The 26337-nt window shown below is 41.0% G+C and overlaps 1 protein-coding gene across 1 annotated transcript; it reads left to right on the top strand.

The window, feature by feature from the left end:
- Positions 1-17457: 17457 nt before the first annotated feature.
- LOC103357396 (uncharacterized) lies at positions 17458-18993 on the top strand. Its single transcript, XM_008281947.1, has one exon. The coding sequence runs from the start codon at positions 17603-17605 to the stop codon at positions 18431-18433; it is 831 nt and encodes a 276-aa protein (XP_008280169.1). The 5' UTR covers positions 17458-17602; the 3' UTR covers positions 18434-18993.
- The last annotated feature ends 7344 nt before the right edge of the window (positions 18994-26337 follow it).

Genomic DNA, 26337 nt, shown 5'->3' with positions numbered 1-26337 from the left:
ATTCTAAACAACTTTCACTCAATCTAACGGTAAGGTACTGAATTGAAAAGCCAAACTGAAAAATGAGACATTGATTTTTTATGTTTTTTTTTTTTTGGTGGGAGGAGGGCTTTGCCTTTTTTCCCTACTGATATGATTTGCAGATTTCCACACTGTAGCAACTATTTCAGTCCTAACTGGCTTCCCCCTGCAAAGGTGGTGTTAGCAAAGAGCTTGATAAATTCACAGATGTTAGAGCATGCTAATACTGACTTAAGTGATGACTGATTAAGGGATTAAATCAACAAGCTATTACAGAAAAGAGACCATCCAGTAGGCATATGGCAGACAGGCAGAACAAGACACCGTTGGAACATTGTCTGCTGTACATTATGCACTAATTTTAGAGTAGAGAAACTCTTCAAACATGCTCAGTATTGAGGAGGTATTATCTGAAACCTATTTAAAAAGAGGTGCGGCATAATTTATGGAAAGAAAGTCCTGGGGCAAAGGTTTAAGTTTTTGACAAACGCGGTGCACCACAAGCTTTATCTGCTTTCCTGATAAAAAAAAAAAATCCAAAGTCTTATTTTGTGTGTACAAAACCCCCAAACCCCTTTCTAAGAAATCCTCTAAGTAACCAGACATGGTGTGGTATTTACACCCAACCCCGATGTTAAGTGAACAGATAGAAATAGAATGTGCAGAGGAGGTGAAGTGTGGCAATTTTTCAGTACTCTGCACTTCTACAAATATGATGGGATTGAGCGAAAGAGAAGAGAAAAAAAAAAAAGGCATTTAGACAAAGAGTGATGTTGAGTGAAGAGATAGCGTGAGCAGGATAGGTGGAGGGGGGGAGAAAAAAAAAAAGCTTGGTGATTGTGTTGAGCCATCCATGGTGAGAGAGCGAGTGTTTTTCCTGCTCTGAGAGGGCGGAAGAGTAGTCGCTGGGCAGATAGATGGGAGGAAAACGTGCTGCTGTGGCACTGATAAAGTGACTGAGGACCACTACTGCCACACTTGGACAATTCCAGACACAATCTTCTCGCCTCTTTTCTTCTCTTTTCTCTGCTGCCAACCCCTGTTGTTGCAGGCATAATAATGGCTGCTTCTGGCCTCTGTCCCTTTCGCTCTCTCACTCTCTCTCTCTCACACACACAAAAAACACACAAACATCGGGGTAAAAGTAGGAGGGGTGCCACTTTAGGATATAGTGAAGCCCCTGACAACCTTCCATTAAAGAGGCCAAATTAGAGGTTTGTAAACCTTCTACCATCCAAACTACCCCAGCTCATCCACCTCCACCTTATTCTTTGTGTCCCCAGCCTGCAAGATTCGCTATCTCCAATGTGTCACATGAGGGGAACTCTTGACGCTTGTGAGCTAGAAATAGTTTCTGATCTGCACTTGCACATTATCACTGGAATGTAAAAATGCCTCGAGTCTGTACACCACAAGCTCTGCTAAAGTGAGGGGGGGAAAGAAAAAAAAAAAAAAAAAAAAGACATTAGCACAAAGGTTCACAGTTGACGGCATGCAGATTTGCTGACGCCTGTAATAAAATAAGGCCAGCCGGGTGTGCAGGAGTTGACATTGCGTATAGGTGTACAGCCGGGCATCTGCATAAAGAGCCTCTGCTTCTGCCAGCAGCCATCATGGCCTCGACAGATTAGAAATTGTGTGTGTAAGGATTCACCGCAAATAATGAGAAATGAGTTTTAAATTGTAGCTCAGGCACAGTGAAAAAATGGGCCCTGTCAATATGTGGAGAGTGTGATGCAGAGAGAGGGAGGAAAGGAATGAGAGAGTGTGTTAGAGGATTTAGGGGTGAGAGAGATAGGGAGAGACAGAGACGGAGGGAGAGAGAGAATGAGGGATCAGGGGATGACTTTGTTTTGGTTTACTGCTTATTACCATCATAATCCTTTGTCCTGTTTTCCACTCTGCAGTCCGGGCACACCTCTCGCCTCGTCTCTGCGTTAGACACTGTGATTGCCTTGTATTTAAGAAGCCTTCTGTGAGCCTCTGTTCCGACAAATGCTTTTCCAATACCAATCACAGCTGAGTGCACCTCATTTGAATCTGTGAAAGGGGTTTTGATTCCATCAGCAGAATGCTCCTCCAAGCGCGGCACAGACCATTCAATACTGTGGCAACGTGTGAAAGCCTCAGAATATTCTCACCTAGTATATGCATACACTGTAAAGGGTTTGGGCGAGGGCTGCCTCGTCTCTTCAAACCGCGTTGTTCATTAATCCCCCTTTTATTCTCTACATGTGCCCTCATTAGCTGTTCTCCTTTATGGCATTTGGAAATTGTAAGCTGTGCTCTATGTGAGTTTCAAAATGTGTGATGAAACAGAAGCATTCCGCCGATCGTAAACTTTGATGAAGAGTGAACGGGGCTAATTGTACACTCAGTTTTAGTGTTTGATAGTGTTTATGCCACCTGGTCACCGTCTAATGTGTACATATATGTCTAGCATGTATTGTGGTTTATTGCGACCGTGTGCTGGTGGTACAGACCAGCTGCTGATATCTCCACTGCAGCAGCTTGTTGACCTTCAAACTTATCAGTGCATATCTTTTGTCAGAGCAATTGCCTGCCTTTTGGTCTGTAAGGAGTTCGGATAATGCATCCAAATTAAAATCTTTTGTAAATCCCATTGCTTGATTGCTTGAGAGCCACTGAGAGTTGTTCAACATTAATGGTGAAGGACTTCCTGATTCCCAAAGTCATTTTCTCTTCATTATTCAGGGATGTATTAGCACCTCTTGTTTTCCACACAGACATAACACCCTGCTACTAAACTCCTCATACAACACAGCTCAGGAGACAAACAGGTCATTCACATCCTCTTATTTCCATCACTGTGTCCCTAATGTTGGGCTAAAAGCTAGGTGGGACCACTTTAATGTGTGGATCGAATTTATATAAATTCCTATATACCCACAAAATATGTGTGTGTGTGTGTGAGTGTGTGTACATTACAGTATGCAAATGTTTTACTGTGTCTTAGTAAAACCCAGAGGTAGCATCAGTCTGAATATGGCCAATGATACAGGATCTTTGCTGTGCAAAGATGCAAAGATGTAGTGACAAGCAGCCTGATGTCAACAATACCCATAGCAGCTGCCTGCCGTCATGAAGGCAGTTGTGCGAAGATATTAACATGGTATGCATATTATGTCAGTGTATGTGTAGTTACCAAGGTCAGCTCTCTCATGGGTGGCAAACCTAATACACAGCATCTGCTATTGTGCATTCGTATGGAAAAAAAGCTTAAAATGGTAAAAAGTTGTTTTTCCACTGACTGCACGAGCACATTCTGAAAGAATCCAGACTGAAGTTTACACAAACTGCTGAAGGCTAAAGCTGTGTGTAATGACACCCTCTACTATAAGAAGCTGTGTAATATGAAATATGAAGCAAGCAGAGTTCTTTAAATGAAAGATGATAAAAATCTAAATATTTAAATTAACCACGGAGGACTATTATTTATAGGCCTTGTGAATTTGATTAGACTGACAAATCCTGTCTGTGTGCCTTTGGGCTTTGTGTCTGTGTTCAACTCTGGAATACGTTAGATGGAAATCATCATAAAATTATGTTTTGCACAAAATACTCAACGTTCAAATACTCACGTCTGGCTGTGATTTATTCTTATGCTAAAAAAATAAGAGTAGTCAATTCAGATATTGCAAAGGCAACACTTAAGTTTAAAACTGCCACTTATGTACAGTCAATGACCAAGTGTTTGTAATTTAGTTTGAAATATAGTGAGAAATAAATGCACCCTGGCATTCTGAACCGCTAATTTAAAATTCCAATGACCACAGACCACTGTACCTTACTTTTCCAGCATATTTGTTGGGCAAGCTCTACACATTTAAAGTAGCTGCAGCCAGTTTTCTATACCACTTGTGAGGTCAGTGCTCTCTACACAAGGGTAAATAGAACAGCTTTTACAAAAGTTAAACAACAGCTGTGTGCCAAAACAATAAACACTGATGTACTGACAAAAATGTACAAATCTTTCTCCAAACAAACAAAAAAAATAGCACAGAAAACAGTGTTAGATATTACATTTTTGAAGAGGCTAATTAATTAATTTGTTTGTTTGTTCTGGCCACTATCTGCAGTGTGATGCTTCTGTGAACATCTGAAGCTCTGATACAAAAGTCATATTCCATCTATCCAACCAATTAATGAATTCCAATCAAAATGTTTTTCAAGTAGGTGCCCTACGTCCTTAAAAAGTCAAACAAAGGAAGCAGCAGCACTGCAAAAGAAACTGGGTTGTAAACTGCATATGTATTCACTTTCAATCTGTGGCTCATAATTGAAATAGCCTGGCATAAAACAGAGGAAAAGTGAGTATTGAATTACATGTACAGTGTTCTTCTGTCAAAGAGATTAGTGGGTTACAGTGAGGGCTAATCTGTGTATTCAATAGGACTGTGCCCAACTCAGAATTGTGTCAGTCGAATTAGATTAGGCTGTTCAATACAAAGACTTTACTCTTCCTTCTTCTTTTTTTCACAGGACTACCTGCAATCAGGAAATTCATTAGCATGATTTTTGATTATGATTATGACCATATTAACATAGTTAATTGCAAGAGTCATGGAAACATATTTTCTCCAAGCATTTAAAAGTCAACAAAAGATAGCTGCATACAACGCAAGATTTGAATGGTAGATGACCTCATTGAGATATAAAGTGGGACTACCATACAGATTTATCATAAGAATGAGACGGCAGCACGTGTTTCTGTTTGAGCTCTTATAGTTTTAGTTTTTTGTTTGTTTGTTTTTTCAGTCTAAACATTAACTACAACATTTTAATTAATGCACACATGAAACGTTTTACAATAAATTCATGGCATTGCCCACTAGTAAATAAATTACATAAACTCACCCATTTCAAGTTGTTCACCATGTTCAGTGTCATTGAATGATAAGTGAATTCTTGCATACAATGTTTGCATTAAAATCTGCTTGAGTGGTCCTTTAAAAGTTCAAAATGTTGCCATTGTTCAGACTTCATCTGAGACTAGGCTATAGCTAGGCTAGTCTTAACACTTAACACACACTGTGCCATTTTCGGCCGTCCAAGACGAAAGATAACAATCATGAGAGAATCGTGGCATGTCTTTGGTCTTAGCTCTAAATCGGTGGTCCTACGTCACACTGTGAGACAGGTTCAAGGACGGCCATTGTAATGGTCTTGTGACCAAAGACAACCTGCGATAAAATTATGACGGTGTCAGAAATTAGGGGTGATGATCTCACAGTGTGACTTCTGCTGTGACCTACACCAACGAACTAACCAATACAAATGCAGTATGAAATGGCGTACTGATCAACGCAACACTAGCTCCCTCTGCAAAATCGGCATCCCAAGTTGGCCTCTCTTTCCGAGCAGCGACCGCATCCATATTCTCTTCTTCCTTTTTATGGGTTTTCTCTCCAAACACATAGGGCGAGGGCTCCGTTCATGCTTCGCTAGTTTCTTTTCCGTGGATGGATGTCGCACACTTATGACGTTTTATTCTTGCACATTCACGTCAACTCACGAAGGCTGCGATTCGGCTTGCGTTTTAATTGTGCAATCTGCACACAGCAAACTTCATGTCTGTGAAGATTCACAGTAGCCACAAAACACCTTAACAAACTCCTGTGTGGCAGGGGGAGTACTAACTACTCACATAGGGAGGAGCAACAAAGCCCCAATTGAAACCAAAACTCAAGTGTTATTGGCTCCTTAAGTATCTGGAACTCCCAACTAGTCAGTCAGAACTGATGAAGCCTCTTGGATGAGAGTTGAAACGTCTTCAAGGAACTCAAGCAAGTCCAGTTGCTACGATTGAACTACGAGAGAAAATGTCACGTCTTGCCCAAAGTTTGGGCTAATCTAAAAGTTTTGCCGAGGATTTGGTTCGTGCACTGAGGCAGCTTGCATTTTTTTGTGGTGGATTGTCATTTCAAATCACAGTGCTTGCCTCCCTTCATGTAAATGTTCCACCACAACAATTCCAGCCTGTTTTGAGGGAACACCGAAGGCACATTTTTTCGCTTGGCCCCACCCATGACGACTGTGATTGGTTTAAAGGAATACAAACAGGCCAGAGTATTTTTCCCCTATGGAAGTATGACATTGTGGTGCAGCCAGACTCCTATGTTCTACAAAACAGGCCAGCAAAGCTAGACTGTATCTAGTCAAGTTTACCAACCACTCATGTTTTAGCTTCTCTTGTCAGTTAATGCTGCCTGTGTTTTTGTTAGCGCATCAGTTATTCCTGCTAAATATAATACATATAATTAGAATTTACTCCTTTATTTTGTTAGTGAAATGCTATTCATGCGCATTATTCTAAGCTTATGTCCGAATATCTATTTTTTTAAAATACAAAACAACAACAAAATAACAAATCATGACTGCTCAATTTTTTAACTTCTCCGTTCACTGAGGGGTATTAGATTATTTGACTCATCCAGTTTCTAGGCATTTCCCTTTTATTCAGAGAAATTGTGTTATTTGTGAGCATGTCCATTTATCAACTTGCTTTTGTATTATTTATCACATCTAGGGTGAAAGACACATTGTTGTTTTTTTTTTCCCCTTCAAGAAAAAGATTAGAGCAAGGCAAACAAAAACCTTGCTCTGCATATCTGGAAAAGATTGAGCTGTCTAAATGCATGTTAAACATACAGCGAAGCACACCTCTAATGCGGATCTTAAAATTCATGTGCAATGCTTTACCAGGAGGCAACATCTGCCAGTAATATTCCCGTGCTGGTGCCAATATGCTAAAACTATCAGGTGTACAGTGCTTTCGAACACAGAAGCCCATCGTACTTGAGAAAATCCAGTGAAACAAAATGAACTGCCAGTGTGGTACAAATACAATATCTGTCAACTGCATTCATTTTTCTGTTATATCAAACACAATTTCATGGTTGACATGGTGGAAGAGGATTAACATCCAATTTATATACCTTTAAAGGAAACAGACTGCTAATGCTGTAGCTTCTAATCCTCCCAGCACTCCAGGCATGGATGTGTTCAGTCTACTAGTTTGACTCCAAGTGTGCTGGCTGGCCTGGATAGCTGATGACTAAAGTAGTGACTGAGGGAGTGCAAAGGCTACAGGGAAATCAAGAGTTGTTGTACCCAGCAGCTAAGAGAGGGACTTGACAGTGTCAAAGGATTATGTACTGTGGGGCTAACAATACTAATGGCACTTCTTTTGCATTATGATAATTGCCAAGACAAAATTGCCACCTAATTTCTCCCTGTTTCTAATTATTGGGCTCTTCAATGTAAGCAGGCAGTGGGAGCAGAGCATTGGCAGGCAATTAAACTCCTGCAATTATGGCTCTATTGTAAAGCGCAGCTTTACCAAGGATTTGTAGGGCAGAGAGTGATTGCTCTCCGATGCAATTAAATACAGAATAAAATTGGTGTGGACCTGTGAACAGATCCTTTAAAGTTCACTGCTGTGTTTCCTAACAGCCTGTCACCAGCTAGGAAACCTGAACCAAGTCTGTTACGGAGGTTACTTGCCCAAAGAGTCACACCAGCGGGGCCGTAGCCACATGTCTGTTATAGTACCCCCACTGGATGCACATGCTTGCAACCAAACCAATCTCACTGTGGATTGACTTTAAAAAAAAAAGGAAAGAAAAGAAAAAAGAAAAAGCAACCATTTGCATGGAGCACATTTCCAGGGAGGCATGCTGGGTAGGATTAGTGCTCTTCTTCCTCTAGCGTGTCGGAGTGAGCAGTGACCCGATGCAAATGTGTGCGCTAGGAAGTTTAGAGCTATGAACTGTGGGATACAGAGGAGCGTGGCCATCTGGAAATTCAGTGACAGGAAGGTGTTTATGAGAGACTGGAGGGAACAAAGAGCCACAACCTACTTTGTCTCATTTTGTTGTACAGAAGCTACTGATCCAATGGAGTGTTGTTAAAAGGCTGGTTTGGGACTCGACGGAGGAAGATAAAAACGGGGAAATAAACTAAATAACAGCATTAAAAGTAATAGCCAAAACTCTAAACAGTAAGTTGTCGATCCTGGCTAAATAACAAAAACTGTTCTCTATCATTGCCTCATGTATGTACAGTTTAATGCACCACAAATCACATGTTCCAACGGGATGGCAGTCTGCCTCTCTAAAAAAAATGTGCAAAAATTCACCATTTGGGCACCTCTGGGTAAATTACATATTTGTCCAGGCAAACAGAGAAGGCGATACAGAGACAGACATGGTCAGTATAAAATTTATGGAGTTTTTGACAGTCTGCTAGCTGACCAATGCAGTGGTCTGTACAATGACAGACTAATTAATTCTGTGATAACTTACCAAGGACGAGGTGTTGGCTGGTTTGTCTACCCATGTCTGGAATATCCTTGTTGATTCGGTAGGAGCCGCAGAAGTAAAATGTGGATGATGAGCTGTCCAATCATCATATCTCTTTGGCCCAGCCGGAGGTCAACTAAGGCCCAGCAGTCCACTGGGTTTGCAGCATGCTGTTGGAAACCTTGAGAACTGTGGAAGACAACACGGGATCTGTGAGACCAACAGAAACTACCAGATAAAACCGGACGAATGGAAAGGCAAAGCAAAACCCCAATATTATTGCAAGGACCTGCAGGAAGGTGCATCTGATAGCAGAGCACAGTTTCACAGTGCAGCGTTGAGGCACAAACAGACTCTACATGGAAGAGTTATCAGAAGGAAACCTTACCTGCAACCTCATCACAAAAGTTTCCATTTAAAGTGTGCAAAGCAGCATCTGGATAAGCCAGAGTCATTTTGGAAACAAGTGCTGGAGACAGATAAAGTTCAAACTGATTTCTTTGGTCACAATCATGTAAGGTGTGCTAGGAGGGAGAAAAAAAAAGGATGATGGGGAGAACACCTTGCTAACAGGGCAGAAATATTCTGCTTTAGTGCTGGGAGGCAGTCAGTGGCACAGGAAACATTATGGATAGAGGGAAGAATGGATTCCACAAGATGAAAATGTTATGTCGTCAATCAAAGAAGCGAGGAAGTGAAACTAAAAAGAGGCTGACTTCCAGAACAGGACAATGATCCAAAGGAGAGCTAAAAATCACTATAAACGACTTCAAAGAACACAAACTACAGCCTTTGGAATGGCCCTTACAGTCCCCACTAGCACCCTAAGGCCTAGAAAAAAGTGCATTCTTATGTAGAGTTTTCAATATTTCTGCTTAAATTAAGTAGTTATATTAGTGCATGCACTGAAAAAATAAAATCACTTCATTAGATTAAAAAATAAGTCAATGGACAGTCCGCCTGACAGTCAAATCAATTCAATCACTTGTAAGTTTCTGTAGATAGTTTAGTTTGGTCAATGCAACGACGATGACGACAACAACAACCATTAAGATAATACTGTATCCCACTCTAGTGTACTTGTGTATAGGTCTGTATAATTGGTATTTTACCATTTCAGGTAAATTAATTTAACACGTTTTATCCAAATAATCAAAAGGTACAGAGTGCAGTTGAAACCAGAATTTTACATCGTATAAAATGACACAAAACCTTTTTTTATCTCACTGTCTGACATTAAATCAGACTAAACGTTTCCTTTTTTTAGTTCAGTAAGGATAACCAAAATGATTTCTATTTGCTAAATGTCAGAATAATGACCAGGAATTTTTTTAGAGAATTTTTTATTACTTTCCTTAGTTTACATACACTAAGACTACTATCCCTTCAGACTATTTGGGAAAGCTCAGATGTTGTGGCTTTGGAAGCTGCATTCAGACACCAGAGCGCTGCTGTACGCGCACTTCACTTGTCATTTAAGTGAAATATAATATATATATATATATATATATATATATATATAGTGATGCATAAACACTAGAATGCAATAACAGACTAAAACGAAACCAATAGCAGCTGGTCAAAGTGTTCAAATATTAAACAGCCCAGTTTCTGTCTGATTTCTTAAACAGCAAAACTGAAAGCTCAGAGATCAGCATGAGGATGACCAGGACGTAAGAAAATAATAAACTGCAGCTTATAAACTGTGACTGTGTGACACAGCTCACTTGTCTGAGGTGAAGCTGCTCTTAGATCTGTCTGAGGTCTGACATGGAGCTTCTCCATGTTGGGAGAACTTCATTATTAATTATTAACTAATGAAGGTACTACTGTTGCTGTTACTGTTGCTGTTACTACTGTTGTTATGTGTGTAAACGTGCACAGCTCTCTGTCTTTCTTTGGAGATATTCGTGGATCCTCCAGCTGTCTGATGCTGCAGGTATGTAATAAACTATGAAGAAATCGTCCTGAACAGCTGGAAGCTAAACTGTCATTCTGTTTGTGACAGTTTACCCGTCTGAATTGAAGACGTGTCGGCTGACACAGTGTGACCTGCCATCGGGTTCTGCCCCGGACTGATCCCCTCTCCATGCTCCCTCAGGGATAAATCATGATAAATAATTTAACTGTAACAACTTAATTAAATTATCGGCGCTGTTGTTCTGTGGGCAAATGTCTCTTTGGAGACGCACTTGTAGATTCTGCTGCTGTCTGATGCTGCAGGTATTAAACAACCTTATTTGGCCAGTGGATTTTGGCAGCTGTTGACATGCATGCAACTGTATCATTAACATATTTATAACATGTAACATTTACTTTGTGTTGCAGGACTGGTGAACAAATGGTGCTAGGTGTGCCCTCGGACACCGACGGGGAGTGGTGGGACTTTACAGAAAAATCAATATAAACACTATTGTATCATACTATATCTCATTTGAGAATTTATCAATATCAGGCAAACGGTTGGTCTACCTATTTACTTGATGAAGGTCTAGCACAGAAACATTTGGTCTAGTAAATGCTAATAACGTTTCAAATTAGCCAGTGAGTGGGAGTTTGATTCAAACTTTTGGATAAGCCCGTCCCTCTCCTACACAAAGTTGAAATATTGCCAAGCCCTACTTTCACACAGACTAAATTAGCAAGTCTCTGGCGAACAGGGTCATGTATTTCCCTGAAGAGTTCATGGTGACCAGAGTGTGATTTAAATGAGTAGTAACACTGGGTTTACATTTGTGGAGACAAAAACTATCCCCTCAAAAATACTAATAGTACTCTCTGTCTGACACGTGTAAATACGCAAATGTTTGTTCAACATGTCAGGTGATAACATGACACTAAACCTCACCTCTGAATCGATGTACATGAGATCAGAAACTCAACCTACTCAGATAACCTAGTCTCACTTTGCTAACCCATTCTGTAATGCACATTGGTCTGGCTGCACCTCACTCTATTCTGCTAGAAAAAAAAAATGCTGTAGATGGTTTGTATTCCTTTGAACACATTACAATCGTCTTGGGCAGAGCTAAGCAAAGAATGTGGCTTCAGTATTCCCGTAAAGTAGTGAAAGGCAGATTGTTGTGGTGGGACAGTTCCATGTAGGCAGATGAGCACTGTCATAAAGATGGATAATCCACCAAGAAACACTAGCAGGGCTGCCTTACTGCACAACACAAATCCTCAGCAACACTGCGGTTGCTACCCAGAGGTTGTTGCTGGTGTTGTGTCACATAGTGAAGTGGATTTTGAAAATGTTAACACGCAGATAGCGGAAAAGGAGGACAAAGCTAAGTCACACTATAAGGGATTTGTGCTTTGTGTATTTTCCACATTCTGCAGTGATATACATGAGAGATCCATCACTGTGGAGTTCGAGGATTTTTTGTTGTTGTCGTTTCCACCTCTTACAGATGAACTGTTATTTTTTCTTCTAGTCTGTTCTTTGGTCTTCATGTTGGTTGGCCTGCCGGCTCCAATTGCCTTCACGACAAAAGGAAAAGACTGACCCAAAATGAAGACCAGACACACCTATCACACCTTTCAGGGGTGAACAGTCCATGCAAAAGGAAATAAGTGGGTTTCACCTGTGAGTCAGTCCTTAAATTACTTTTACACACCTAAAAATGATAAAGTAATTTCTGTGAAATACTGAAATACATAAGCATGGGACTAACACTAAATCAGAGTTGATGATCTGCCCTTTTAATTCACAGTCATATTTTGATTTCAAATTTGGACACCGTAAATTAAGGGCAAAAAACCCCATAAAATTTCTGCCTGCTGTTGACACACATTCAGAGGGCCCTATATGTTAGAAATGCAGCAAAAGAAGAGCAACTGGTGTATTTTTGACAGCAAAGCCAAATAAAACATGAGCTGTGTTAACAAAGTGATCTGCCCATGATACCCTAGTCCAGCTGTTCCAGGCACAGCAATGCTCAGATCCCAGTTAGAATAATTTCCATGTGCAAGAGTGCTGTTTCCTCTGCCCCTAACACTTTGCATCCAGGAAACAGGATATATAACCCTCATGGATGCTTGGATAAAAAATATTGACAACCCTTGTGCAGTATAAACGTACCAAACACGGCTGAATAAGAAGAATTTATACAGTCTTGATTTGACTGGACACCCAGCATGTGGTGGTACGATGAACGTGTCGGTTATTATCCTGTCCATGCAGCCCCTCAGTGGCTTTAAATTTCGGCTTGGTCGCTCTGGTGTTAAATCCAGCAGTGTTAGAAAATCTTCACTGACATTAACAGTAACAAAGGCAACTCTGGTACACCTTTATCAGAGTAAGCAGACAGGCTTCTAAAACAGTGATAAAATTACACTGACACTAGAGCGCATGCATGCACTGTTTACATTGAATTACTTGAATGTGTGCAAGGACAATTTGAATACCTCACTCCTTCAGAAAGAAGAAACAGTTTCAAGATGAAAATGGGCCTTCTGTAAATAATATAACAACAAGGTATGATAAAAATCTTAACAAACACTAACAGGATTTTCAGTCTAATATTCAAAATAGTGCTTGAAGTTCATATTTCATGACTAAAAGAACTACAGATTTGTTCTCATCAACGCTGCTGTCTTGGGTGTTGCTGTTTACCATTTAGATGCTATTCTTTTTGTTGTGACATGTCTAATGGTTTGTCTACTAATATACAGTAAGTGGCATTTAGATCCCAAATTGAAATCTACAGAATTAGTGATTACTTCCTCTAAGGCATTCATTTGCTTTCTGCATTTGTTTCAACACGGCCAATTAATTCTTGATATAATTGATCAAAATTTTTCTATGAAGTCCATTAACTTTTACCCTGAGGCCAGACAAAACAGAAGCTCCAAACACAAATGCTATTTTCAACTGCTGCTGCCAATTTAAATTAGAGACAGTGCCGTTAATCAAACTGTGCGCAATAATACACCTAAAAGCATAGAGCAACAGGGTTCAACTCCGCCCAATTCAATTAAATGCTGAAGCAAAAATGCACCCTTTTATATGATGGTGCTACTTCAAAAACATCAAAACATTTGTTAGGTGCTGTGATAGCTTTGTGACGCTGTTTAGTTGATGAAGCTAAAGACACCACTTTCGTTGACAGGCCTCATAAATCAAGACTTGCCATGTCTGTGTTTTATCTACCATATGCTTTCCACTGTTTTCATATTCCAATGCTTGGAGTATCCAAATGTTTTTTGTTTTTTTTTTTGTATTTTAGCTAAATCATTTCTAGTTCTATCCCATATCCCCACCACCTTCTGTGCCCTTCTACCTTTGGCTACATCTCTTTCATGCCCTTCCCTCCTGTCTTTCATGTTTCTCTTTCGCAAGCGTCTTCAATGAAGTTCCTGCCACTGTGTGAGACACATCTGCATTGCAGTGCCAAGGGGAAAGCAGCGGCTGGAGGAGAAGGGATGTGTATGAACAGCTTGAGACAGGGATGCAAAGACGGAAATGGAGAATAAGAAAGTCTGACCTGTCATTTAGCAAAATAACAGATGCATGAGTGACAGGGAGACATCGCTTCACGCATCATTTGGTATATTACACTATTGTGGTTTTATATTTATTTATTTTTTTTCCCTTTGACACAAAAACATGACCATTTAAACGTCCAAATATCTAATACAAACACAACCATTTGCACCTCAAAGTGCTGTCACAGGGAAATCACAGAGAGGGTCATCCACCCCCACCTCCCTGCGAGCCTCTGAGCCTCCCTGTTATTAATGGCGTCATCATTTTTCCTCTGCTCACTCTATTTCCCTTCTGATAGTGGGGCCTGCTTCATCGTGTTCTGCCATGTTTCTGTAATTGCTCCAACAGCCTGCCTTATGCTGAGCATATAGTTTTTTTTTGTGTGTGCGGCCGTCTGTACGTGTGTGCATATGCATGTGTGTGTGTTGCTCTGTCCCCCCACCACGGCCGGCTGTGAGTTTGTGGGGCAGAACCAAGCCGCGGGCGAGCTCCACACGGAGTGAAATGACAGCCTCCAGGCCACCATTGGTTGATGACCGTGAAAACACTTGCGGTTAACGTAAAGTGAGAGACTGGCTGTCACAGTGAGGCACCACGCTTATGTGCAGCCCTGACAACAGCACAACAAGCTGCTCTACAACTAGACTCTGCAGTGCTGCAACAAACAACAAAGGGACAGACCCACAATTCATAACAGCAGCCATCGCAGACACCTGAAGTACATAGCAAAGAGGGTCAAGAGCATGACACAACCACTGCTATTTGTCACAGTCTTTGAAAATAAATACTTTTTCTTTACTTAAATTCTGGTGGGCAGGAGAAAAAGCCAAGGGTGTTTGTTGAGCGGAGACAGGGGAGTGAGCGTGCAGGAGAGAATTCCTAGACTGTCACAGATGCCAGCCAAGGTCAGATAAAGTGAGGAGTAAGTGCTTAGAGAGCTACAGGGGCAGAGGCCAGTTCTGTGGAGGAGGTGTGAAGGAGTGAGTGACCAAGCGTGAGCACCGCCTCTACCCGTCATTAAATGAAGCCACTTAAAGGAAAAAGGCTCCGCTCAAAAAGGTCAATACACCGCACTTCTGCAAAGCTACAAAGCCCTGATGCTTTTATTTAGCCATTTGGAGAATAGTTTTGTCTGATGGAGACAAAAAAATGTTGTGAATATGTGTCTAAAGACACTTTGCTCAGATCCCTGCATTTTTACTCAGAAGCTGAATTGCTTAATCTATCACATACCCGCCAGCAAACAGGTTTCTAAAGCTAAACTGAGAAGCAATAAATGATGTGCCAACATCATGTAGTAAGGAGGGATGATTACAGAGTGGCTTTTATCATCAATTTTAACCTCTCTGTGGTTAAGTCAGACTTCTCTTACCCCATGCCCCCTTGCAATTCTTTCTTGCCTCCTCTCGCTCTCGCTGAACACGCACACACACACACACACATGTGCACACACACAAACACAGTTTATTATGCAGTAACATTACCAGATCCCCTTAGGCAGCTGTGCATCTCTGTATGACTGATGAGGGTAATTTCTCCCAAACAACAGAATGATCACTTTGGTGGTGAGCGCTACAGACCCTCCCTCCTCCCCCTGTCTTCCCTCTCTCCCATCTTCTTTTTAGCTTGCAAAAAAAAGGCAAGAAAAAGAAAGACATTCGTTACTATGTCTCCTGCAGTGTCTGGAATGGCTCCAGAGATAAATAGCTCTCCTACCTTATACATACAAATTAAACCCCCCTCCCAAAAAAAAGGTAATCATTCCATGGATCCAACCTAAAATCTATTGATTCTTCAGTGAGGACTCATATTCACGCTCTCCTAATAAAAGACATTCTCACTTTGGCAGTTGAATTTAGGGATGAAGGGGGATTTCCTTATTTTTTTTTCCTTGATTACCATAGGGATCCAATATAATACACATGCCACTGTGAATTAGCCTCACAGCGCGGACCGGGCCAGTCACAGTGAGTTTATAACCGTCTGTGTACTACTGTGCACCACGAGATACACCGAGCGGAGAGTAGTTAGGACTTGTCTGCCTCTCTCTCTTGGCCTCATAGGTTCAGCCTCAGTGGGCTGTCTTTACCTATTCTTCCATCTGTCAGTCACACACAAAAACAAATCCACCTGTCGACCGGGAGACTGGGCTGAACAGGACGATGCCACAGCTGTCTGGGCCTGACTCAGTGCAGAAGGGAGCGAGCCAGCGCCCTCCACTGGTGATAGAAAGCCCATTAAGATGCTTATTACCCCACCTGTCAGCCCCATCTCCTCACCTGCACGGATACGGCAGACTAATGAAGACAGTAACCATTAATACAGCACCTTGAACATGGAAGTCATGCCTCTATGCATTTTGTGGTCCTTGTGTCCTTGATCACAAGGGCTCTCCAGGCTTGTAACAATATAACAATCCATGCGTTAAGAGACAGGCATTCTTACCGTGCCACTTGATTGCCTCAACAATGAAGCTATTAATGCTGCATTATGTAAATTGTAATGGTCACAAACATCTAATAGGATAAAGGCTAAGTACAGTGCAATTTAATGCTGCTGACTTTCAGTAGCTCTTTGAAGGATGTTTTCAATTATAACAGCGCTAATTTAATTCATTGTTTCGAAGCTGAAAATGCATTTTTAAAGGTTGACTGAGTCTCTATTTCAGAACTCAGGTTTAATCAGTCATGTACATTGAACACCGGAACGTCCTCTAAAGAGATTGACAAAGTTGCCGGGGATCTGCATTCTAGGTTTTAAAGGGACACAGTAGCCCTACCCTTCTCTTTTTCCTCTGATGGCAGGCTTCAGTTATGGAGGGGAGGGTGTTCGTCTAAAAGATGAAAAGACCTGCGCCTTTAAGAGGGCTGTCTCCCCTTTCCCTCATGCTCCCCCTCAACCACACAGACACTCCTCCTATGAGCATTTGTGAGGCAGCTCCTGTCCCTTATGTCTCTTTGTGGGGAACAGAACAGACTTCCCAGAGCATCACTGAAGACAAGACAGACCTCTGGGGACGACACCCCAGCTGCAGACCTCTATGCAACCCTGGCCTCAACTACACTGGATGCCAACATGGGCACGGGGAGAGGAGACGCAGACCTACACAAGCTGGAGTAAAACATCCAGAGGTCCTGAACAGGAGGTGGAACTTAACAGCTGGACAACCCAAGAGGTCAATTTTGAGTTGAAGACGACATGATCAGCAGATCAAAATCAACAACGCTGGACTGGATCGCTAAGGAAAAGGTGGAGTCTGAATTTGAGCTTTCAGTTTCTCTTTAGAAAAGTTTTGTTAAAGAAGAATCAACAAAGCACTCCATATCTTTTGCAGCTACTGAAGATAAAAGCACCGTATGAAATACATACAAATGTGGGAAAGTGGATAATTTAGCTTTGGTGTTTTTTTCTTTTTTTGTTGTTTTTTTATCTGTCTCCAGAACCCTTTCCAAATAGGCATTTGTGGTATGAAATTGAGATGCTCTTTAAAGAACATCTTGCAAGGTCCCAACAGTGCTCTTAATTCACCAGCCAGGCGTTTATCTTATTTCTCCAGCTCTTTCTGAGAGGGAGCATTAAAGACTTCGTTGATAGTGCTCTCGGGGAGCGGGTAATATTTCTTATATGAAGTCTTGAAACTTTACAGCTGTTGACTGGAGGGAAAGAGGAGTGCCACATGCATAAGAAAATGATGTTAAGCTGTATTTCATGTGGGGAAAGTGTGTGTCGGGACTAATATTACAGTCGAGCACTGAGGACTGCAGAAATGTTCACAGGGTGTGGAGTGGTCAGTGGCCAGAACCAGTACCTGACCAGAGATGCTGTCAGGCCCCACCCAGGACTGGAGGCAAGCAGACCCATCCAAATGGAGAACGGGGTAACCCCAGGGATGTGCCCTGTTTATCAAACTTACAGCAATGCTGGCCAGCCAGCAGTGGTCAACAATGTTTCCGCCGCACTGAAAACAGCACCACTACCAGTCCCGCTCTCTGCACTCAAACTAGGACAGGAAGGGTTCAAAAAAGTGTGCCGAACTGAGGAGGACAGTCCTTGTCCCTTCCCAGGACTGGCTTCTGGAGTGCTGGAGATGCGCGTGAAGGAGGGAAGCAAGATCCGCAACTTAATGGGATTTGCCATGGCACGAATGCAAGGAGAGAAGGGTGTAAGTGGGGGAGGTTTGAGCGACGGTGGGCTCAGGCAGGTGGTGTTCACTGGGTCAGGCCGTGCAGTCACAAAGACCATCACCTGTGCTGAGATCATGAAACGAAAAGTGGGCTGTCTGCACCAGCTGACCAAGCTGCGGTACAAGGTGGTGAAAGAGGTGTGGGAGAGTACTGAAGGGGGGAACTCTGAAATGACAGTGCACAGGACTGTACCCTCCATCAGCATCCTTCTTTCCAAAGATCCTCTGGACCCCCAGGAACCAGGCTATCAGCCTCCAGAGACTCTCAGTGCATTGTGGGAGGAGAGAGAGGGTGCCGAACCTGCCTCGCAGACAGCATGCAAGAGACCTTTTGGACCTCTGCCACATGGCAGTTTCCCTAACTGTAAGAGAGTGTGTTTAGGGGAAGGAGTCTCAGTCCTCCCTCCTCACTGACTGGCTGAACCGGTGTCACAGAGGAGAGAATTGAATCAGAGGAGTTCATTTGGCACTGCACTCCACTCAAGCACAATGCTGAGACAATCAGAACATTCACTCAGACAGAACAGTGCTTTCTCAGAAGAACTGACTACTAGTTTCAGCCTCCAGAGGTCAGTTTGACTGGGACTTGAAAGCTTGCCTCTGTACATACAGCATTTACAGGACATCTCTCTTGGTACGTCCAACATGGTCTCTCACATCCATGAAACTATGATGGTGTGTGCTACCGTGTTATGAGATCTTGGACAGATTTACATCCCATTTCACACTGACAAAAAGCCATGAATATCACAGGTTCCAGATTCCTGCATTGAGTAAACTATCTACAACCTGTGGATAAAATCATTTTTTATCATCATGTTACAATCATCTCTATTCCTCCATGCTTTTAAATATAGCTTTTCAAAACACACAACGTAGATCCAAGAGCACAAAACAAAAACAGCTTAAAGCCATTGACGATATAACAAATGCAAAACATACCAGTTTTATTTGTCTACTATTAACCGCCATGAAAACAAAATTAAATAAACAGTTTTATTTCCAATGGAATTTTCCTTTTGTATTTCATCTTTCTGACTCACACATCATTGAATTTGCAAAGCTCTGATTGAACAGAAAATCACAGTGTGCTGATCTTTTGATAAGAATAACGGCAGTGAAATTTGTCTGTAGAAAAAGCTGATTTAATGACAAAGCTGTTGATAAGGCACAGCTCCTAAACCAACCCAGCCTGACAGAAATGCCTAGGGCAAAAATACAGGCACAGATTATCATTAAGATAACAATATAACATCACACAACACAGTGGAGAAAAGGATTAAAACTAGGCTTGACGGAGCCTCACACTACAACAAGCTACTCTCCTTTTCCCAATTCAGCCTATAGGCCTACAGCATCTATTGTCGTCTGCCTCTTCCGCTATATTCTTCTATTTCTCAAGCAAAATGATATGCTGAGAATTTTGGTCTAAAAGGAGCCAAGTTTTCAAAGTAACACTATGCAGTTGTAGTTGACAGACATAACAAATGAAATGGCTGCAGACTTTCTCCAGCTGACATTTTTTATGCATTGCCTCCCTGCATTTTCACACCATTTAGATGCCATTTTAGTTGCAAAAGAGGTACCTCTGAGTAATTGCTGAAGCTTAACTGGATGCTGCAGACATCTATGGCAATTGGATCAAAATTCAACTCTGAGCAGAATGCACGATGGTAGGGGAGAAAAAAAATAAAAATAAAAAAACCGGTTGCGAGTGTACGTATTTAATTTTATGGATTAAAGATTTCTTTTTAAAAAGTTGTTCTAAACAAAACAAACAAAATAAGAAACATTCAAATAGTTAAAAGCCTTTTCCTTTTAATTAGCCGCATGTTCGTCGAATAATAACTTCGACGAGTGGAACCTTGTCTGAAGCTTTTACTGTTGATCTTAATGAAAATCTGCAAATGCAAATGTCGACCTCCTAAAGTAAATTAATCAAAGTGACTCCGAACTGTGGAGGCAATATTGTAACGCTTTAAAATGGAGAAAATGGAGAGGGAAAAAAAAGAGAGTTAACTCGTGTGGCATTTTGTGTTGAATTCACATTTCAAAGAAATACAAATCCTAATGTTTCATATAGTGATCAGGTAACACTTTAACAGTCTGTAACGGACATAGTGATTAACCTCCCTCTCGATCCCATTAAATGAATCAGAGCACAGCAGAGCGCCCAAGGTTGAATAAGAAATGCTGCGACTGCAATACAGCACATATGTAGCAAACTGCGTGTCCTCGAGACTGCTGGAAGGTTATCACTTCAGGTCGTTGTTATCACAGAGTTAACAGCTTTCGCGCCAAGAGCCTATGGGACAGTCAGTCTGCGATTCAGGTCAAAAAGATAATGCGACTATAAGTAAATTTTAAATCGACCCGCATCTGTTATCAAGCACTAAGAATTCTGGGCCAAGTGTGAAATGCAGTGGGGGTAATTAGGGATAACGGCACAGCGTACCTGAGTAAGAGAACAGATAAAACATACTGACAAAAGAATTATCCCGGAGCTAAATCCAATGTGGCTGGCACGAAATAGCATGGTGGAGGAGTCAACAAAGTACAATATGAGAATGTGGACAAGGTTATTCACAAGCTGAAAGTCTGCTTGCTAGTCATGTTTGTTTTCAAAGATGCCTTCAATGTGCATTTAAAGGAGGCGCAGGCCCAGGCCTAAAATGTACTGTTTGTGTTTAGTTAGCACTGCACTTACACACACTCAGTACATTTAAACTGAGTGGGAACAGAGTAGCTCCAGGAAAACAAAAGGCTGTTTTCACCACGAGTGAAATTACAGATATTTTCAATCTTGAAATAGATGAAGAGGATGGATGTATTAAATACTGTTATGATCACATGATCAGACATGGATTGTACAGGCACAAATCTATGAGACTTGTGATGTTTCTTTATGGTTGTTCCCTACAAAATCTGAGTATATACGTCGGGCTGTTTAAATAAAAGAATACAGCTGTTCTTCTTGTCTTAATAAAGCAGGTTTACAGATATACCCAACACCTAACTGGATAACACGGTTAAAGAACGTGATGTAAAAAAATACTACTTCAAAATGGCAAAGCAGACAACACACTATTTTTACTGAATAAACATGCAGACATCTCACCAAATAGTTATTAAGTTATAAAATCTTCAATGACAAAGGACAACATTATGAGAAGACTTGACTGATGATAGTTTTCTGTAACGGCGGACACAGCAGTAACCTTCTGTTTACCAAAGCCAATAACTACATGCACTGAATGTGAATAAATTCATTTTGAAGTTAACATAATGAAAGTGTTGGCACTCTATTTTTCCCTTCTCTGCCGCTGCAGCAGATGAGAGTGAGGTCTCTGGGATGGCGTGGGAGTTCGCTATCTCCCAGCCTCCAGATGGCTCCGTCTTCTCTTATCTAGAAGAATGGGTGCTGCCTCAATTTTTCAACTCGCCTTATCTGGGAATCCTTTAAATTGAATATTTACTGGGCCTATGTTTTCTGCCTGTGTTAGCCCTCTGAAGTCGACATTCCTCTTGCTTGTCGAGACAGGCCAAAAGGTTTTTCTCACTCATACACTCTCTTTGTCTGCCTTGTCAAGTAATGGGACAGTGATTGATTATGTGATTGCGAGAAGAAAATGGAAGGTTAAGCAGTTAAGCAGAGAGCAGTGAAGACATATTAACGAATGGCCATAGTGGGAATATGTTGAACAATAGAGAAACGTACATTACCCAAACATGACATCAGGCACCTCCATTATATGTCAGGGGTAAAATAGATTAAATTAATCATGTTCCGAACACTCTATTGTTTCCTGCACAGTGTACACTAGAGGTTAAGAGAACACTTAAGCAGCCATTGAAAACATCTTATTGCCATTTGACTGGCTGTGGTCTATCTGCATAAACAAGCTGTGCCACAGCTACTCCCTGGTAAGTGTCTGGAAATGTCTTTTCAAAACCATTTTGTGAAATGCCTCCATGTTGGATTAATCAGTGCAGCTGAGGATGTAATTGCTGTGCTGAAGTCAAAGCTGTAAGAGCAGATAATGAACACTGACTACAGGGCTGCCAGAATCCAGGGCAAAAGAAATGAGAAGTTTGGGGACCAAAATGTCTTCGGCATTCTTTTAAAAGCTATGAGAGAAAACGTAGGCCCACTGTATTTACACTAAATAAAGAGCCTTTTGCAAAAACACCACAGACTTAGTGGTTAGTAACATAGAAGTGTCAGAGGCAGTCACATTGTGCTGTTATTATTTTAAAAGGAAACAAAGCAAAGTAGCCTTTGCTTTAATGATTTCCCCAAGCTATTCAAATTGATTTTTCAATGTCTTTATGTATTCAGGAACAGGCATCCACCTGTCTGTACATGACATTTCATTTTCTTAAGTAAGGAATCGGCTTAGACAGGTAAGAAAAAACAACTGACTGTTGCTGCCCTCTAGTGGAAAAATAAGTTCAAAGTCAACCGCAGAAAAATATCTCCTACCTCAAGAGTGCTGCGATTGATATATCTGATTTATGGCTTTGTTTATTACAGGGTTGGCACAACAAAGCGAAATAGTCACAGAACAGACCATGATTACTTAGTGATCTTATTATCTGTAATCATGTTTTAAGAACATAACAGAGCATTTAGCACATGGGAGCTGAAGGCCATGGCATTTTTTGGATCAGTTAATTGCAATCTCAAGGCTGGCCTTCTGAAATGTGCTTTTTCTCAAAGACAATATTTCATCATTTCCCCACCCTTGTAGTAGTGAGAAGACTTAATTAGAATAAAGAGCTAGAATGAAAAGTATTAAGGTTGCCTATATCATAAAAAGCTCTCAGTAAACACTGTCGACTCTTGATGACGGTGTTGATGAGGAGCAGGAGAGGTTAGGCCTCGTGACATATATTTATGAAATAAAGAAAAAAAAAGTGAAGAACACACAAACCTTTAAATTGTGTGTGCTGTGCATAAACAAAAATAGTTTTGTGTTCTCTCAGTGATGCCCAGTTAAAGTTGGAACAAAGTATAACAGCGAGCTGGAAATGCGAAGGCCCTCTGACTTTTCAGGCCTTTGCCCTTTGATCTCCACTGTGAAAACAATTACACATGTTCAATAGGAGGAAAATTACTGTGATTACCATGGTGACTGAACTTCTCTAAAATACTGGCCGTGTTCACAGACGAATGTTCAGCGCACTTGGATTGCACTGATTGATGGAAACAAAGCGGGGATTCAGTGTGATCTACACCATATAGCTGAACAGTGCTTTTGTATATATCTTACCCTTGAAGGAACACCAAGTCTTTACATCTCTCTACAGACATGACTGCCACTTCAAATGACAGTTTTTGGTTACATGCTTAGAATACTTTTTCTTCACAAATAGTTTGACTGTAATTGAATTGAATCATTCAATTTGCCTATCAACCTTGACTGCTTTCTCATCCAATATTTTGGTTGAAAATATCAGTATGTTGTGCTACTTTTTCTTTAATTACTTGTAGTGTTTTTTGACACTTGGGCTGCCACTGATTTCTCTCACATTTCAGAATCGTACTATGTATAGTGTATATTGAGTGACTATTGGAGTCAATGGTGAGTAGCTGCTGTACCGGAACTTCGGGATTAATAAAGTAATCTAACATGCTGCAGCTTAACAAAGACAGCATTTAGGATCACTACATGGATGATGCTACAATAAGTCATTTTCAGTAAATTGCTATATACATTTTTATTACCTCAACATCTAAAATTAAAAGAATGATTACCCTCTCACATGACTTCTTAAATCCGATTACAATGTTGTTTCTGACATGCAATTTTGAACTTCAAGAAATTATTACTAAATGTATACCATGTAAATTTATGGCTAAGAAAAATAAATTGAAAACACTTGACACCAGTGGCAATTCCCAATTGTGTTAGTCGTTTCATTTTCTTGTGAAGTTACTTCTGCACCGTTTTAGGAAAGAAGAAAAATATCTTTATTTAGAAAATCAATTTTCTGTAATGGTTTACTTGATAGTGACCAAACCCATACTTTCCACTGCATTAATTTAACAAAATACAGCAGTCAGCTCTGCTAATAATAATAATTTGGTGTAAGCTCCCTCATCAAACTGTGAGGACTCAGTTAAACGTGAGGGATTTTCATCTCTTGTACTGCCAGTCACATTCCACACCAAGGTCGACAATATGACTAAATGATTTGGTTAATTTGAATTCAAACAGTGCCAGCTGGGGGTCCACTCTGCGCAGTGGGAGGATTGGTAGAGAAATATCAACACAGTTGTGATTACTCCATTGAAGCAGTAGGGTGCTCCAATCAGAGCTGAATCACTCTCCTCATTACGGACTACAAGGCCAATTCTCAGTGGGTGGACCACAGAATCAGGCTTCACATCTTCCCACTGAAATTAATTGAAATTCATTTGTGGCGCCCTGATGCTCCCCATCAACACCAGACTCATTCACATTTGCACAATTCGCGCACGATTCATTAAGCAGAAGCACATTTCAGGTTAGAAAGCATGTAAAAGCAGAGGTTGTAATCTGTGATATGGACCTTGGCACTCGGGCCAAATTGCCATGTAAGCTGCAGGTCACAGTAACAGATAAATCTTTCGGATGCATCTTCGGGAACGCTTTTTTTTGTCAAGAAAAAGCAGCTATCTGACCACGCATTGCTCCAGTGGAGAGACGCCTGAATGAATTTAATCTCAAAACCTACCACATATCAAAATTTTACAGATGCATTTCATGTATTTGGAATGGTGGTATATGTCAGCAGATAAAGTCATATAAAAAAAACAAAACCTGTTCAATTAGGATGTCCTGCACACAAAATACACCCTATCCTACCAGTTACACAGCAAGAACACACTGTGTGGCCAAAGTGATCCAGACCAAGAATGGCATCTACTGTATGTAGCAAGCAAAAATAACAATCTGCAGACAGTACAATTTATTACAACACACAGAAATAACGCATGCTATCCACACAAAACAGCAAAAGCTTTCAATCTCTCCAAAGCAAACCAGGCAAAAGAAAAAAAGCAATGATCACAAACACATCAACAGCCAGTGTATCCACTCTTGCCAGGACTACTCTTATAAAAAAAACTAGCCAGCTACAGCTTAAACTCATGCAGCAAACTTGTGCACATACTGCACCAAACCCCTTAAAGCCAGTGACTGTTTGCAGATCTGTTTGTCACAGTCTGATAGTTTATGAGAAGCTCAGGCTGCAGACAGGATTCCATAAGCCTCAGAATAATCAATATATGATCACGACTGAATATAAATACACTGGTACCTTGATAGTTTGTTCCTGCCCAGGGTTGTTGTGTGCTTCAAAAACTTTTTTTCTTGAGGTTGACACACTGAAAGTCTGTGAGCACGTACTGGCCTGCAGCTGCCTGAAAGCACAGTCTCAGTTTGTAGCCATGGCTACTGTGTGTGCTGCCTCACTAGCCTGTCATGGCCTATGATAGGTCTATTGAAAACATATTCCAGTCACCAAAATAAGTAGTTAGCGCCTTGCTTTGATGACTTGCATTCCTAAAACCCTTCAACGTCAACGCCTCGCCAAAGTTAAAACTTTTGTTAAATGTGTTTGTCTATTTCTATACTTGCTCGGTTATACTTTTATAGTGTATATTAGCGCGCTGCTAATTTTTCTTCCACTTTACGACACCATACGCCGTCAGTCGATGTTATTTCCGGTTGCCATTTTTTTTTTGGAAATTTGTGAAGTGAATATTAATTGCGTATTAACTTGACTAGTAATTTATAGTGAGCGTCCACAAGGCTAAAATCTTTTAATAAAATGAACAATTTTACAAGATTCAAACTGTGTAGCTCACTGACTCGCACAACACTGATGCAAACAACAAAAGTCAGGACTTACTTTAGCCGACTGTGATGCAATTACGGTCTTTCACCAGCAGATGGCAACATCGAGTCCACAGCGCTCATCAACGGGGCTTTTAAATGTCTCTCGTAAATTCGTAACTCCAATGGAAACGATACGAGTAAATCAATAGATAAATAAAAATGCTCGTGGCAATCGTGACATCTACATATTTGCTTTCTCTTAGTGTTACTCACATGAGATATTTGTATGTTCGTTGTCAGTACCGCTGACTAAAACATCAGCAAACTTTGGAGCTTTGAGAATGAAGAAGGGGCGATGTCAACTAATAGCGTGTAGCAACCCATACATGTAGTTTGTCAAATTCTCGACGGGACGTGAACGCAGCACATGGCACAGTGTTTCTATAGGCGTGTTCTGCTGTTGTCTGAGGCGGACAGCTGGAAAGTTCGTAC

The sequence above is a fragment of the Stegastes partitus genome, unplaced genomic scaffold (assembly GCF_000690725.1).
Source record: "Stegastes partitus isolate 25-593 unplaced genomic scaffold, Stegastes_partitus-1.0.2 Scaffold252, whole genome shotgun sequence".
In the NCBI taxonomy this organism is placed as follows: Eukaryota; Metazoa; Chordata; class Actinopteri; family Pomacentridae; genus Stegastes; species Stegastes partitus.
The sequence above is the reverse complement of the archived record's forward strand: the minus strand, read 5'-3'. Positions and strand labels throughout refer to the sequence as shown.